This window comes from Microtus pennsylvanicus, chromosome 7 (genome assembly GCF_037038515.1).
Source record: "Microtus pennsylvanicus isolate mMicPen1 chromosome 7, mMicPen1.hap1, whole genome shotgun sequence".
Taxonomy (NCBI): domain Eukaryota; kingdom Metazoa; phylum Chordata; class Mammalia; order Rodentia; family Cricetidae; genus Microtus; species Microtus pennsylvanicus.
The window spans coordinates 57,825,669-57,840,931 of NC_134585.1; the positions used below are offsets into that span (position 1 = coordinate 57,825,669).

The 15,263-nt window shown below is 48.0% G+C and overlaps 1 protein-coding gene across 2 annotated transcripts in view; it reads right to left on the reverse strand.

The window, feature by feature from the left end:
- Positions 1 to 711: 711 nt before the first annotated feature.
- The window catches only part of Rftn1 (raftlin, lipid raft linker 1), a 202,333-nt gene continuing 187,781 nt past the window's right edge, over positions 712 to 15,263 (reverse strand). Inside the window, exons 8-10 of one of the 2 annotated variants that reach the window (XM_075980958.1) lie at positions 8,066 to 8,169; positions 5,024 to 5,105; positions 712 to 2,290 (exon numbers count right to left, since the gene is read on the reverse strand). In XM_075980958.1, the coding sequence (XP_075837073.1) occupies positions 1,973 to 2,290; positions 5,024 to 5,105; positions 8,066 to 8,169 (504 nt within the window). In that variant the 3' untranslated portion in view covers positions 712 to 1,972. The remainder of the gene's footprint in view (positions 2,291 to 5,023; positions 5,106 to 8,065; positions 8,170 to 15,263) is intronic. The other variant, XM_075980959.1, reaches the window with a different exon arrangement.

The following is a 15,263-nucleotide window of genomic DNA, read 5'->3' on the forward strand; positions in this document are numbered from 1 at the left end:
TAGGGTTGGAGAGAGAAAAGGGAAGACGGAGAATGATGCAATTGTATTTTAATTAAAAAGATTATGAAAGCACACTTGATAAATTAATTCTCACATGTGATTAAAGGTTTTAAAACTTTCTATAATTCTGAATTAATAAACTTAGAAATGTTCTATGCAGAGAAAATGAAGAAAGAAAAAGAGCCCAGATGCTTTTAATTGCGTTAGACATGAGGTCAATAGGTGAGAAGGGGCGATACCGTATCTCGTTTTGTGACATAATCACATTTTAGTGGCACTGGACTTTGGGATGGTATTCATGTACAAAACACAATGCATTTATGTGGCTTTTGTTAACTGTACCTATTTTTCCAAACTACAGTTAGAAAACTTCCATGATACAGTGAAACCTGCCAGAACAAACAGGGCACAAAAGGGAAAGAAAGAAGGCAGAAAATCCCAAATAGCCCGGGATCCTTTGTTAGCCTGATTCTGGAACAACATCCCGAAAGAACTCAAGAATCTCCCCATAGCAAATAAAACATAAATGTTACTTATTGAAACATGTACCCCAAACTCTCCAGGTTGGGAGGCTCCCAACCCTTTGGAACTGCTCCAGGGATCTGACACCCCTTCTGGGCTCAGCAGGTTAGGTAAGCAATGGGTACACAGACATACACACATGCAAAACACCAGTACACCTAAAATGAGAAAAAAAGATATGTCTGCACAAAGCTTTACAGGTTTTATTTTAATAAACTTGGAAATAAAAAAAAGATTTCCCTCATTAAACAGCCTACTTCAAACCTTAGAAACCACAATGTCGAATCACTGCTGATGGTAAGGGAGTTTGCTCACAACCAGCTTGTGATCTCCTGCTCACCTGGTGGCGTCCTGTTCACTCTCCACTTCGTTTGTTTGTTTGAAACAAAGCTCGAAACCCCAATGTGCCTAGGTGGCTCGGTCTGCCACAGTCTACCGCACTGCCAGCAGGCAGAAACTGCGGCCAGAGCCTGAGGGCCAGACCTGTAGTGACGAGGTAAACACGCCACGCACTGAGCTCAGACGATTTATTGCTTAAAGTAACTAAACAAGAACGAGACAGGCTGTTTCCATCGAGACAATGGTGTTCTCTTTCCAAGGCTCGCCAGATGTGTCTACTTAAAGCCTTAACCACACTTTATGGACAGTAAAAACAAGTGACAGGCACAGCATACAACTCAGTCATTGACACACCAACAAAAATAGCACACAAGGGCACCCAGTTACCATCCGCCCAAAATGGCACAACGTATTCAAAGATGTGTGGAATACAAAGTTTAAAACAACACTTTTTGGCATTAATATTAACACAGAATACTTTCTGAACACCCTGTAAGAGCAGGAACACAGAGAATTGCATGTTTGCTTCCAGATCAGCAGTATCTATAGAACTACTCTGAGAAAGGCAGGAGGTGTCTGTCTAAACGCCTTCCCTCCCCCAACATCACCACCTTTCAAAACAGCAGGGCCTCCAGGGTTCAGGAGGAAGGAGCTGTGTGCAGAGCTGCAGGGCTCAGGCGGAGAAGGGCATCCCGAAGAGCTGTGGGATAAAGTTACTGAAGTACTTGCCCATAGCAGCAGCATGTAAGAGTGAGCGAAAAATCTTGGTTTGTAGCAAAGATGCCCCAGAAGTTGACCCAGATGTGCCCTGGAGCCCCGTGGGGCAGCCCAGGTGCTGTATGGTCCATGCCCTTCCTTGGGGGAAGGGGTGGAACTGGACCTCCAACTCTGAGGTCTAGGAGGAACAGTCCAACCTTGCACTCTACCGTAAGCAGATCATTAAGACAGCTTTCCAGTGGCTGTTCAGAAAACAATACTGCCAGAGACCAGCCCTCGCAGGGCCCGCTGAGCTAACGACAGGTCAAGCCAAAGGGTAACACAGAACGAACCAGCTGCTAGCAAGCTTCCCAAGGTTTGACATCACATTGCAAGCCTAGCACAAATCACAGACTCAATTTGCCTCTGCTGGAGCAGGCCCTGCAGCAAGCTCGGCTTCCATGCTGGGATTTGAGTGTCTGGCGGCCACCGAGTCCCTGTTGTGACCAGCAGGACCATTCTGCACAGCCCTCAAGCCCTGCTGTTCTTCAGAGGCTCTGCCCCATTGCTGTGTCCCCAGCACACAGTTCCCCACATCTCCAGCCTTGGGGAACTGGTCTTCTAGATTCTTCTCATTCTCCTCTGCTTGCTGCTTGTCTCTCGTGCTGTTTTTCCCTTTGGTTTTCCTTGTCTGCCTGCTGCGGGTCTCTTCCCGGGAGAATCGCCACTGGAACTAGGAAGCAGAAAGGGTGGAGGTGAACAAACCATCTCTGGGAGCCTTCTAGTCTCCTCTACTTCTCGTCTCCAACCCCAACAGTTCCCAGGTCTCCGGACACCACTACACCAGGATCGACTCCAAACATCTTCCCTACCTTCAGGGCCTGTTTAACACCTTCCTTGTGTCCATTCTAGATCTGTAGGTGCTGTGGAGGGAAAGGGGTGCTCTTGCCATGGGTTTGACGACGGCAATGAGAAAGCAACTAATACACATGGTAAGAGGGAACCAGGAGGCAAAGTGCAGCCTACAGGAGCCATATGAGGAGCACTGAAGACTTGGATGCAGTTGCTGACAGGGTCAGGATGGGACACAGACCCAGGTGGAGTAGCTGAGGTGTCAACAGCGGAGCCAGAAACAGAGACACCAAGCGCACACAGTTCTTTCTAGAAGCCCGCACCCTTTCTCTGCGGGGTCTCATGGAGAGCCCTTATTGCTAGAACCCCATTGCTTAGCCCCACATTGCTAGTCTTGGCGTTAGTACTGCAGGACGTGGGAAGGGAGAGCAGTCTGTCTGCAGTGACCCAGCCATTGGGGTTGGCTCACTGACTGGGAAAAAAGTGACTTCTATCCTTTCCCTGAAGAAAGTGAGTTCCACCTGTACTTAAAAAAAATCTACCCTCAAACAAGGCTACCACTGCCGTATCCTCTCTGTGGGATGCCAAAGTCTTCATGCGACAGCCTAGGTGATCCACAAGAAGACACCAGGCAAGGGGCTCTCGAGCTGTTTTCACCAAGGGGCCAAAGTCCAGCCTCTCCATGTCTAGTAGTGAATTCTGTATGTTGCTTATTGAATGTCACTTTCTGTGACAGGTGCCATCCTGAGAGCCTGTGACTGAGCACTACCTGATATCAGTCCATGGCTATCCATCTTCCAGGTGGTGACTGACTGCTCCTGGTGGTTAATGGTAACTGCCAGCTGTTTCCAGTCCACCTCTGCTGTCACCTGTCACATTCCTATCTCAGAGCCTGGAGAGTGGCCTTCTCCCTTGCACCCCAGCACATCTGGCTTCTTGCCCTCACCACCTTGGCATTCCTTCAATGAATGGGCAACCCACAGGGTTTGTTGGATGGTCATGGGAACACCAATCTGTTCAGTGACGGGATGCTCCTACCTGGGACTCTGGGTCAGAAGAGCACTAGGGACAAAGAGTGGGGACTGTGGGAACGGTGCCAGCTGTGCAGAGCTAAATCGGTTGGCAGCTTGGTTGTCATGGCCATCAAAACAGAGCACAGTAGGTCCAAGTGGCGACTAACTGGGGCTTTAATAGACATAGACTCACTCAACATGCTAGTCTCTTCCTGAGGAGCTAGAAACACACCTATAGCATGATAATCCATATTCTTTTGCATAAAATAAAATAAGAAGGTCACCTCAAGGAGGCTGGAGAGAGAGACAGCTCAGCACTTGGTGCTCTTGCAGAGGACCCAGGTTCAATTCCCAGCCCCCACACCAAGCAGCTTACAACCTCCTGATCTATGGGATCCAAAGCCTTCTTCTGGCCTCCACAGGCACCACCAGCAAGTGATATGTGTAGGCAAACCCACTTACGCATGAACAAAAGTAAATGAAGAACTTCAAGAGAAAGTCACCTTAAAAGAAGAAAGCTTGGCTGACGGTTTCAGAGGATTTGGTCTGTAGTCTGGTGATTCTATTGCCTTTGGTGAGACAGCACATGAAGGTAGAGTGGGGGTGGAGACTGCTCACCCATGGTGACAGGGAACCCCCAAGAGGAGAAGGGCAGGGGCTCCAGCATCCCCTTCAAGAGCATACTGTCCATGGACAGCTTCCTTCCACTGCCCCAGCTCGTAAACATTTAACTACATCTCATAACGGCACTATCAGGTAGAGACCAAGCTATCAGCACCCGAACCTTTTGAGGACATTACAGACCCAAACTGTGGCCCACAGGAGAATTACCCAGCAGAAGCAGATGCTAGGCTGTTTCAGGGCATAGGAAGAGAACCCTGAGTACAGAAAGTGTCCCTCTGTGATGTGCCCAGGCTAGGCATGAGCCCAGCAAGGAGGAGAGTGCCTGGCAAAACTCAGCACAAACTGGCCGGAGACAAACTGCCACAGACTAGGTTGGCATCTGTCTACATCACAAACTGCCAGTCAAAGACCTCTGACTCGGGTCCTAGCAAGAAGAGATTAGCAGTTCCTTTACTTCTGGCTTAGTTTTAAGACAAGGCCTCCTACAGAGCAGAGGCTGGCCTTGAACTCATCTTCCTGTCTCCACATCCCCATTTAGGGATTACACACACACACTAGCTCACCGGGCCAACATCAGCAAACTCCAATGTCCTAAGGGACATTGCAGGCCAGAGCTCCAGCCAGCTTGTTTGAGACCAGGAAGGGCATCTGACTATGCACTCAGGTCACCGCAGGCCTCTGTCAAACTATAGCTGACTTTGGATCCTAATAATAGACTTGTGGGGTTCTCTAGCACTGCCTGGTGACCAAAGTCTCTGTCATCCGCCCTGATGGTCATGCCAGCAGGAAGCCTGAGGAGAAGCTCCTCAACAACCCATCTCAGCATCCTCTGCTATGATTCAATGTGGACCAGTGTCTTCCCTGGGCCCCAAGAGCCTTTGGAATTGGGAGAGGACCAGCTGGCATAGACCCATCTGAAGCAGAGATGCTCAGCAGTAAAACCAGGAAAAAGGGAGGGCGGGGTAAAGAAGTCTTACCTTTGATTCCCTCTTCTTGGTTTTCTGAGGTAGACATGGTCTCTGAAGAAACACAATCTGCTTGGTGGACACGTTCCCCTCCCTACAACACAGGATGTGAGGATGAGCATGGGTCCCCTGCAGATACAGCCTCATCCCTACTGTGCAATCCTGAACTTCCTTTAAGTGAAGGAAGGATGCTGCCTGGCTATCCCTGAATCCTGGCTCCAAATTCCCCTACCCTTGAAAGACAGCAGCAGCTGGCGCCTTGGCTAAGTGAGGGTACATTAGTGCTTAAGGAGTCTCAATAGGAAAAGAGTCTTTCAAGTCTGTCTTTGGTACTTATGGTATGGCTCAGCAGGAGAATAAGGATGGGTAGTGAGCTTAGCTCTCCAGTGTGACACGAAGGGGGTAGAGGGAGAGCTGATAAACTTGCTCGGCTACTGTGTAGCTCCTATAGGCGTGCTGATGTTAGGAGTGTCAGGCTAGTGCTGAGGTGGCACACAGTAGTCAAGTCTAACCCGCACTGATGGAATGGGTACTAAATAGCTCCTATGCTGTAAGTCAGAGGAGGCAGGACATTATGCCGTCCCTTTGACCAGTTTCTCCACCTCCACCCTTTGATTGCCTTATTTTATTTTATGTGCACTGGTGTTTGGCCTGCACAAATGTCTGTGCAAGGGTGTCAGATCCCTGGAACTGGAGTTACAGACAGTTGTGGGCCTCCATGTGAGTGCTAGGAATCGAACTGGGTCCTCTGGAAGAGTAGTCAGTGCTTTTAACCACTGAGTTATCTCTCTAGCCCCTTGTTTTCCTTCTCCCTCCCCGCGCCTGTTTTTCAAGACAGGGTTTCTCTCAGGCCACTGAGAATATACTGTAGACAACAATCAATATCCATAAGGTTGACCCACTAGTCGAACAACTAGATCTGATGGAGAGAATCTCGTGAAGCAAGGCTTTCAAGACCATTGCCTACGTATAACTTTGTCTCTCTCTGTAATTTTTCTCATGTGCCACTAAAAACAGCTATGGGTATTTTCCCACTGCTTGTGTGTTTATCCCATGCATATATTCTATCTATGGGCACACATAGCTGTGGATGGCCAGGAAGATGATTCCTGCTTTACCTGTAAAATTCTCATGAATAGAAATAATACTAGGATATTTTCATTACTCACTCTGACATAGGAAAGTAATAGTATTCTCAGTCACAAAGACAGATAATTTAGACTTTAGATCAAATTCAAAGCAAACTGGTTGCCCCTGGAGACGAATACACAAGGACAATTTCCCAGGTGTTCATTGCTGATTCAAGGTCCTAACTTTGTCAGCAATGGACTTTCTGCACGTTCTCCCAACCTCAAGGCTAAGCCAGCTAACTGTTCGTTGTGCTAGTCCTGAATTCCAGTGTCATTCCCTGTCTGGGGACCCTGACTGCAGAGCTAGTGCTTACTTTACTCATCACGCCTGCTCAGCGTGACCTCCCCAGCCTGAGGGAAACTGTGGGCTCAGTTTGGCTCTGTTTCATATTGTTTACTCAAGAAGTGCTGTGTGGCCCTGAAAATGTGATTCATACTTGTCCAGAGGCTTTGCTGCAGGGGAAGTAGGAGAGAATGTGAGAGGTGTGTGTGTGTGTGTGTGTGTGTGTGTGTGCACATATACTGAAGGGGAGATGTAGCTGAGTGTGCAGAAGGAGACGTCTGAGAGACGCAGAGAGAAGTGTTATGTAGCTGTCTGTAAAGAGATGTAGCTCTGTGGACAGAGGTTTTCAGAAAGGGATTTCTTCAGTTGAGAGAAGGTTACCATCAGGAAAGTGTGTGCTTGTTCCTTCTTTCTTAGGTTACCATCAGGAAGGTGTGTGCTTGTTCCTTCTTTCTTAGGTTACCATCAGGAAGTGTGTGCTTGTTCCTTCTTTCTTAGGTTACCATCAGGAAAGTGTGTGCTTGTTCCTTCTTTCTTAGGTTACCATCAGAAAGCGTGTGCTTGTTCCTTCTTTCTTAGGTTACCATCAGAAAGTGTGTGCTTGTTCCTTCTTTCTTAGGTTACCATCAGGAAAGTGTGTGCTTGTTCCTTCTTTCTTAGGTTACCATCAGAAAGCGCGTGTTTCTAGCTTTCTAGAAACTTCCCTAGGTTCTCGCTGCTCTGAAGACATACTTTTTGCTGCTCTGGATGCAGCCCTGGGAGCTTAACTCCTGGGCTGTGGTAACAGACTTCACTGACCTTCACTTTTCACCCGTGAAATGGGAACTGCAGCTATAATTAAATACCCAAGGAAAGTCAGGAGGAGCCGAAAGATAGGTGGGAGGTCTTTTAGGGTTTGCATGACAAGGCTCAAGGACAAGGGGAAAGCACCCATGAACCTGAACTTGTAAAGAATCCCATAAGTCAGGCCTAAGACTCTGGGGATGCATATCCGCCTCATGGGGGCATTGATCAGCATTGTGATCTTGGGCAAATCCCTTATTATCCCAGGGTACACTTTCATTGACTGAAATTGGAATTAAATGATAATATTAAAAGATCAACTGGGTATGGTGGCTCATATCTATCGTCTAGGAGGCTGAGGCTGGAGGAGTATAGGGTCATAGGGTCAAGGCCAGCCTGGGACAGAATAAGATCCTATCTCAAAGGTGAAAATCTACCTTACAGGTCTTGACCTCAGTCTCTCAGGTTCTCTCTCTTTCTCTATCCCTCAGTCTTTTCCTCTCTCTCTTCCTCTTTTTCCCCTCTTCTTTTCTTTCTGACTCCCTCCCTCCCCTCTTACTTGAAGTTCTATATACACAATACTACCTAGCCCAGAGCCCAGAGTATGCACCGAACTGCTTTGACATCTGTTGGTGCAGTGTCCCGCCAGCCCAGGTGGCTAATCTCAGTCTCCCAGGGCAACCCTGAGTCACTAGCTAAGGCTCTTCCGTGTGAGCAAGGAGAAAGAGGGAGGTAAGTGAAACCCTGGCGGTGGAAGTCAAGGCAGAGAGGTTCATTGCCAGCTCACAGGCATGCTGCACAGAGATGATCCAGGTATCAGGGACAATGGCAGTAATCATCAGTCTCCATTCTTGTTACCTTGTAGTCTTGAGTATGGGAGTTGGCAGCACACAGGTGAGCTGCCATCCATAGGCCGCCAGTGAGTTCAGCAGGGGCATGTAGTCTGTCTGCACCTCGGCACCCTGTGGGGGAAGGGCACCGTGAGCACTGTTGTACCACCACAGGGATTGTTCCTCCCACTGATCCAACCAAACCAAGCAGAGTAGGGGGTCTGTGAGGATGTGAGCTGAAGACTTGAGAACTTAAGAGTCAAACAATTTCTTCCTAGGCCAACTTGGGCTATGCAGTTGGTAAGGAAATTAGAGCCCAAAGAGGAACTGATTAATTTCGTGTTATTCTTGTCTGGATAGATGGTCTCCAGTGAGTTTCACTGAAGAAGCACAGCGACCTTTCCCCAAACCTAGCATATGTTAGCAGAGATGCTCTGGCGTCCTGGGGAATTCGATTTCATTTAACAACTGATCGAGTCATTTGCATCCATGTAGTTCTGTGACACACAGAGCAGTCATGTTGGTTTCTGAGCCCTGTTTCTCAGGGGTAAACAAATTATAGTTGTGCTTTGTTTTACACTTCGAAAGTAAAGCTCCCTGGCACACAGAGGTACATACCCCTAACATAATGCAAAGGCACTGGGAATCATCTTAGGGACATCTTGAAGTCACAGGTCCTGTTTCTAACTCTGGGCTCAGCACAAGAATAAAAGTAGGGTTCCCACCCTGTCCTGGGTATATACTGGTCTCTCCCTCTCAATTAAGTGGCTTAGGAAAATGGTGTCTATCCAGGCTCCTTCAACCTTAGTACTGTGAACAAACCCCCTGAAAGAAAGCTATGTCTACGGAGGATGACTGGCGGATAAGAACTCTAGTACCGTAGACAGGTTGAGATGATGCAGGTCTAGGGACTAATTACCGCATCTTGGGTTAGTTCTAGTTCTCGGGAACTGCCATTCCTTGCCCATCTCTGTGTCTGAACTAACATCTTGTGATAAACAAATAGAAACCTTTTGCCAGCTATTAACTCAGTAGACCACTCTCTTCCACCAGCCCAAGAGTTAAAGACATCATCAGATAGCATCGTGGGCTATAGAGCAGCTCTGTTTATCTGCCCTGACACTTCTCGTGTCCCCACCAATCTGTTCTAAACTTGCTTTGATTTATGATCTTTGTTCTGTGAAACTGTAAGACTTCATGGAACTACTCTATGCTGAAAGCTGAAATTTTGGATAAACTAAATCTGTATTACAAGGTCATGGCCACTCAAAATGGCTCCAGAACAAATTATCCCTATTTCCTTTAAGATGAGAGTTATGATTCTTGAATCAGCAGAACCCCCTTAGATCCATTCCCCTCATTACTTGGAAGCTGTGCGCAGAGGAAGGTGAACTGAGGTTCATTCCTGCCTCCGGAGCTCACAGCACTCAACACACATGCAAGCAAAGTGTGCACTGGCCTGCTGGTAGGCCACAGTAACCAAGTGTCAGAAGGAAAGCAAGGAACATCAGTCCGGGTCTATGTACGCCAGGACAGGTACACAATACCAATGTGGGCTTCACTTGGAGATGTGTTCTCTAAGATAGAGGAGAACATGAAAGGCCTCCCTGTGGGAAGTTTAGGGATCCTGCTGGTGGATCTGACTGCCTTGGACTAGGAAACTGGGAGAGAGGCTAAGGAAATAAAATCATTTTGAAGGTTCCTCGAACTGGGCACCAGCCCCACCCTGGCTACCAAGTCACCTGCGTCCCTGGTAATTGATCCATCCGTGATGTTCTAAACTGTAAAGTTCAGGCCATGCTGTGGCTCTCAGACCTTGGTCAGTCATCTGTGGTACAGACCTCAGTTGTGAACTCGACGGTGTGGGGGGGTGAGAATGCAGGTTCTCAGACCTTGTCCTGCTGAGAGCCAGGACTTGGGAGCATGCCAGAATTTATAAAGAGGCACCATAGTCGCTGTGTTAATGGGCATGAGACTGTCACCTAAACAAATATTTGGGTCACTCTGAAGAAGAAAAAAAAATAAGGTTTTATACTTTTGAAGCCAGAATCCACCAGCTTTTTCATTTTTTTTTTCATTTTCAGTTCAACTTTCTTATCATCCACAGAAGAAAGGTAGACGGCTTTGTAAGGACCTGCTGTAGCTGAGAAAGCTGCCCGTGGCAGGAGACTGGCAGGAGGAAAGGACAAAGGAGAGAATGGAAAATCAGTACAGGAAGACATGACCTAATCGATTACAGGACGGGCCAGAGAAGGGTCTTTGCAGCCCCTCTCAAAGCCACAATCATGCCAGCCATGACAGTGGTGGCCAGGAGCATGACCCTCATTTCTGTTGGCCCTCGAGACATATGGACACCTTCCTTCCTGACTAGTACAAGCTTCCATAGCTGAAAGCAAACCCCTGTGGCTGCTGTAGATTCTCTAACCTCACCCCTGCGCCCCCAGCTTAAAAACGGGAGGGGGGAAAGAACAATTTAAATCCATATACTCAAGCTTCACAAGGTTCTGATTACTTGGGCCCATCATGGATAACCTTCCCACTTTATCAAGCACTGTGACAAGCTACCACAATCAGACAGTAACTATAGCAACCATGTCAAGCTTTGGCGCCTTCATAAAGCCCCGCATGGCTAAATGCAGTCTTTTCATTGGTGGCTGTAGCTAGGCCAGGTTTTTCCCTGCAGGAGCCCAGAAGTGCAAGACAATGACCAACCCCTGCCTGCAGCCTGACCGCCAGCTCAGACAGGCCCTGCCGGGACCACTCCTATTTCGCTCCATCTTATTTCATTTTGTCACTATCTTGAAGAGAAAAACAGCAGGAATTCTCGCAAACATGCCCTCCCTGGCCCCTGCGAAGGGAAGAAATGTCAGCCACGGGGCGCTGAATCCTAATGACCAAAGGAACAGGGAATATACAGTACATCTACAGAGCTTGCGGCATTCATGCTCAAGTGCTAATTTCCGGCTGTCAATCAGAGCTGATGAATAAAATACAGATGGGAGGGGGAGCTGCACCTGCCAGGCTCTCCCACTTGGACCTTTTGGGCTGGTTTCTATTTAATTCATATTAAATATGATTTTCCATAAGCACCTATGGGAAAGACTTTATTTGTTACCAATACAGTAAGATGTCATTTCTAAAGTCACATGAGCCTCACACCCCAAGTGGAAGACACTTTTAACTCCATTAGTTGAGAAAGGGGGCAGGATACAGATCCGGGAGGAAGGTGCTTTGATCTGTCTTTATGTGATGCTCCCATGAAGGAGAAGAAAGAAAGCACCTACAGTACTCAAAAGCCATCCCCTTATCAAATACAAAGACGCTTCTTTCTGTAAGCCACAACAAAAACTTTGATTAACTCTCTAATGTGTTGGATACCTATTCTCTCATCACACCTGGAGTGTCAAAACACAAACAACAACAACAAAAAACAGAAAAAGTGGAACATCATGTCCTATGTTTTTGTTTTTGTTTTGTTTTTCTCAACTTGTATAAAAGAAATTCATTTGTATTTCTGGCCTTTCCTCTTTTGAGCCCGGGCAGTTTTTCCAGTGATTGTAAATCAACCAGATAGAGAACCACATCCAACATAATCTTACCCTGCCCTCCAAAGAGTATGCCAACAGAACGGATAATTTACTAAGAAGTCCGTTTGACTTTTGATCATGTTTAAAGATCTTCTCTGCAGGGAAAGAATGGAGAGAGCACACACTGTCCAGAAAGAGAACATACAGCCCGACTGTCAATGTCCTCTTTATTTTTTGTCTGTAATTTCTATTATATTATTTTAATGAAATCTAAAGTCAGAGTGCGTTTGATTATAGCTTTGTAAACACTGAGTTTGTAAAAACTCAGTGCTGGGCTTGCAATGGGCCAGGAAGAAATAAAAATACTCCAAGGAGACACATTTGTCTCTCAGTCTTAAAGGAAATCCACACCCCAAAACCAGAGCCTTAAGACAGGCCCAAGGCTTCAAGAAACCTGCTCCCTGCCCATGCCCATGCCCATGGAATTCTGGGACTTAGGCAATCCCCATCACACAGCTTGGAGCCCTGAGGAAGTAAGAGCAGGCAACTGACTCATCTCTGACCCCGCAATTTCCAAGAGCAGCTCATGGGCCTGATACCAAACCCTGTAGCTTCAGAAACTACAAAAACTCCTCAGACCCCGCAGGGAGTGGTCTCTGTATCCTTGGGCACAGAGAAGAGCCACAGGGTTTGGGGACACCAACCTCGTAGGCCAATAAACCCCGCCCTGCTGTTCTGACGTCTACCTGTCTGCTCCTCCAACTTACAACTCTGGTTTATATTACATTTGGTGATGAGAACCGGGAAGAGCTTCCCGGTGGGTCCAGACAGATGAGGCCTTTTCTTCTCCAGGCGTCTTTCTCCACCTCCCATTCTCATCTTTTCTTAACCTTCCAGGGACCACAGCATCTTCCAAGCTCTCTATGTCTGAATTGCACCCAGTATGGGGCCCAGAGACTTCACCCACAGTTTCGAACACTGGCCGAGCGAGCGGAGCGAGTTTGTCTTAACTCTACCGGCAGGAATGGTGACTCGCTCTTCTTGGCCTCTATTCTAACCTCCAGCACTCAAGAGGGCTACCTTTGCCATTTCTGGAGCGCACAGACAACAGTGGCCACAGATAAGGGCACTGGGGCTTCAACTCCATCTCACACACCAGATGCTGGTAGACTTTTGATCTTCTATATAGTTCCCTCCAGGAAGCCTGCCTGGGAAACTTTTGGCAACTTGGCTTTGGTAACATTTCCAAACTGAAGGATGCTTCATGTAGGAAAATAGCCTCAGGCTGTTTAGACCTTTATCATGTACAATAGGCTACCGCCCCCCTCTCCCCAAAAAAAAGAAAAAAAAAGGACTCACGTCAGCTCTATATCTGGCCTTAATATGCCCACGACAACCCAAATCACTGGCCTAAGTTATTTTAAAGCTACCGTCTTTCCAGACCTTGACAAAGTTCCTGCAATGAAACGGCCATGGACCAGAAGGTCGGCATTCAAATCCCTTCATCCCCACTCATGTCCTTGCTCTGTCCCTCCATTTCTGTGTATCTGTTCTATCAGCGTGAGCTTCTAAACTTAGTTCCCAGACTCAGGCTGGGTTTGACCTGTCCTATGAGCCCCTCCCCATCAAGCCTTTCTCCCACTCCACCTCTCTACATAGGCTTTCTCTTCTTCTGCACCTCTGTCTGCACCACCTACTCACCACTGGGCCCTCTCTCTCCGCGAGCCCTGAGGTTTGCCCTCTCCATGCCTCAGGGATACACTGCTGATCACTTCTCTGGCACAAAGGGCCAGTTAAGATCTGAGACCTCTTCCCTGCTTAGGACCCCTGAATTCTGCGCAGAACAAAAAAAAAAAAGAGAGTTCTGGTCCATATGCTTGCTGATGGTTTTTAACCATCTGAGGTGTGCCTCAAGGAAATCCTATCTACTATGGGGCCAATGGGAGTTGCTAAAGCAAAGGCCACTAATGGCAGCAGGGGCAGCGCAACCCCTACGTATGGACTGTGGTGGGAGACTGCCCTGTGCTGTATGCAGAGCAGTTCCTACGTATAGACTGTGATGATGGGAGACTGTCCTGTGCTGTGTGCAGAGCAGTTCCTACATACAGACTGTGATGGGAGACTGCCCTGTGCTGTGTGCAGAGCAGTTCCTACATACAGACTGTGATGATGGGAGACTGACCTGTGCTGTGTGCAGAGTAGTTCCTACGTATAGACTGTGATGATGGGAGACTGTCCTGTGCTATGTGCAGAGCAGTTCCTACGTATAGACTGTGATGGGAGACTGCCCTGTGCTGTGTGCAGAGCAGTTCCTACGTATAGACTGTGATGGGAGACTGTCCTGTGCTGTGTGCAGAGCAGTTCCTACATACAGACTGTGATGGGAGACTGTCCTGTGCTATGTGCAGAGCAGTTCCTACATACAGACTGTGATGGGAGACTGTCCTGTGCTGTGTGCAGAGCAGTTCCTACGTATAGACTGTGATGATGGGAGACTGTCCTGTGCTGTGTGCAGAGCAGTTCCTACGTATAGACTGTGATGGGAGACTGTCCTGTGCTGTGTGCAGAGCAGTTCCTACGTATAGACTGTGATGATGGGAGACTGTCCTGTGCTGTGTGCAGAGCAGTTCCTACGTATAGACTGTGGTGGGAGACTGTCCTGTGCTGTGTGCAGAGCAGTTCCTACGTATAGACTGTGATGATGGGAGACTGTCCTGTGCTGTGTGCAGAGCAGTTCCTACGTATAGACTGTGGTGGGAGACTGTCCTGTGCTGTGTGCAGAGCAGTTCCTACGTATAGACTGTGATGATGGGAGACTGTCCTGTGCTGTGTGCAGAGCAGTTCCTACGTATAGACTGTGATGATGGGAGACTGTCCTGTGCTATGTGCAGAGCAGTTCCTACGAATAGACTGTGATGGGAGACTGTCCTGTGCTGTGTGCAGAGCAGTTCCTACATACAGACTGTGATGGGAGACTGTCCTGTGCTGTGTGCAGAGCAGTTCCTACGTATAGACTGTGATGATGGGAGACTGTCCTGTGCTGTGTGCAGAGCAGTTCCTACGTATAGACTGTGATGATGGGAGACTGTCCTGTGCTATGTGCAGAGCAGTTCCTACGAATAGACTGTGATGGGAGACTGTCCTGTGCTGTATGCAGAGCAGTTCCTACATACAGACTGTGATGGGAGACTGTCCTGTGCTGTGTGCAGAGCAGTTCCTACGTATAGACTGTGATGATGGGAGACTGTCCTGTGCTGTGTGCAGAGCAGTTCCTACGTATAGACTGTGGTGGGAGACTGTCCTGTGCTGTATGCAGAGCAGTTCCTACGTATAGACTGTGGTGATGGGAGACTGTCCTGTGCTGTGTGCAGAGCAGTTCCTACGTATAGACTGTGATGATGGGAGACTGTCCTGTGCTGTGTGCAGAGCAGTTCCTACGTATAGACTGTGGTGGGAGACTGTCCTGTGCTGTGTGCAGAGCAGTTCCTATGTACAGACTGTGGTGGGAGACTGTCCTGTGCTGTGTGCAGAGCAGTTCCTACGTATAGACTGTGATGATGGGAGACTGTCCTGTGCTATGTGCAGAGCAGTTCCTATGTATAGACTGTGGTGGGAGACTGTCCTGTGCTGTGTGCAGAGTAGTTCCTACGTATAGACTGTGATGATGGGAGACTGTCCTGTGCTGTGTGCAGAGCAGTT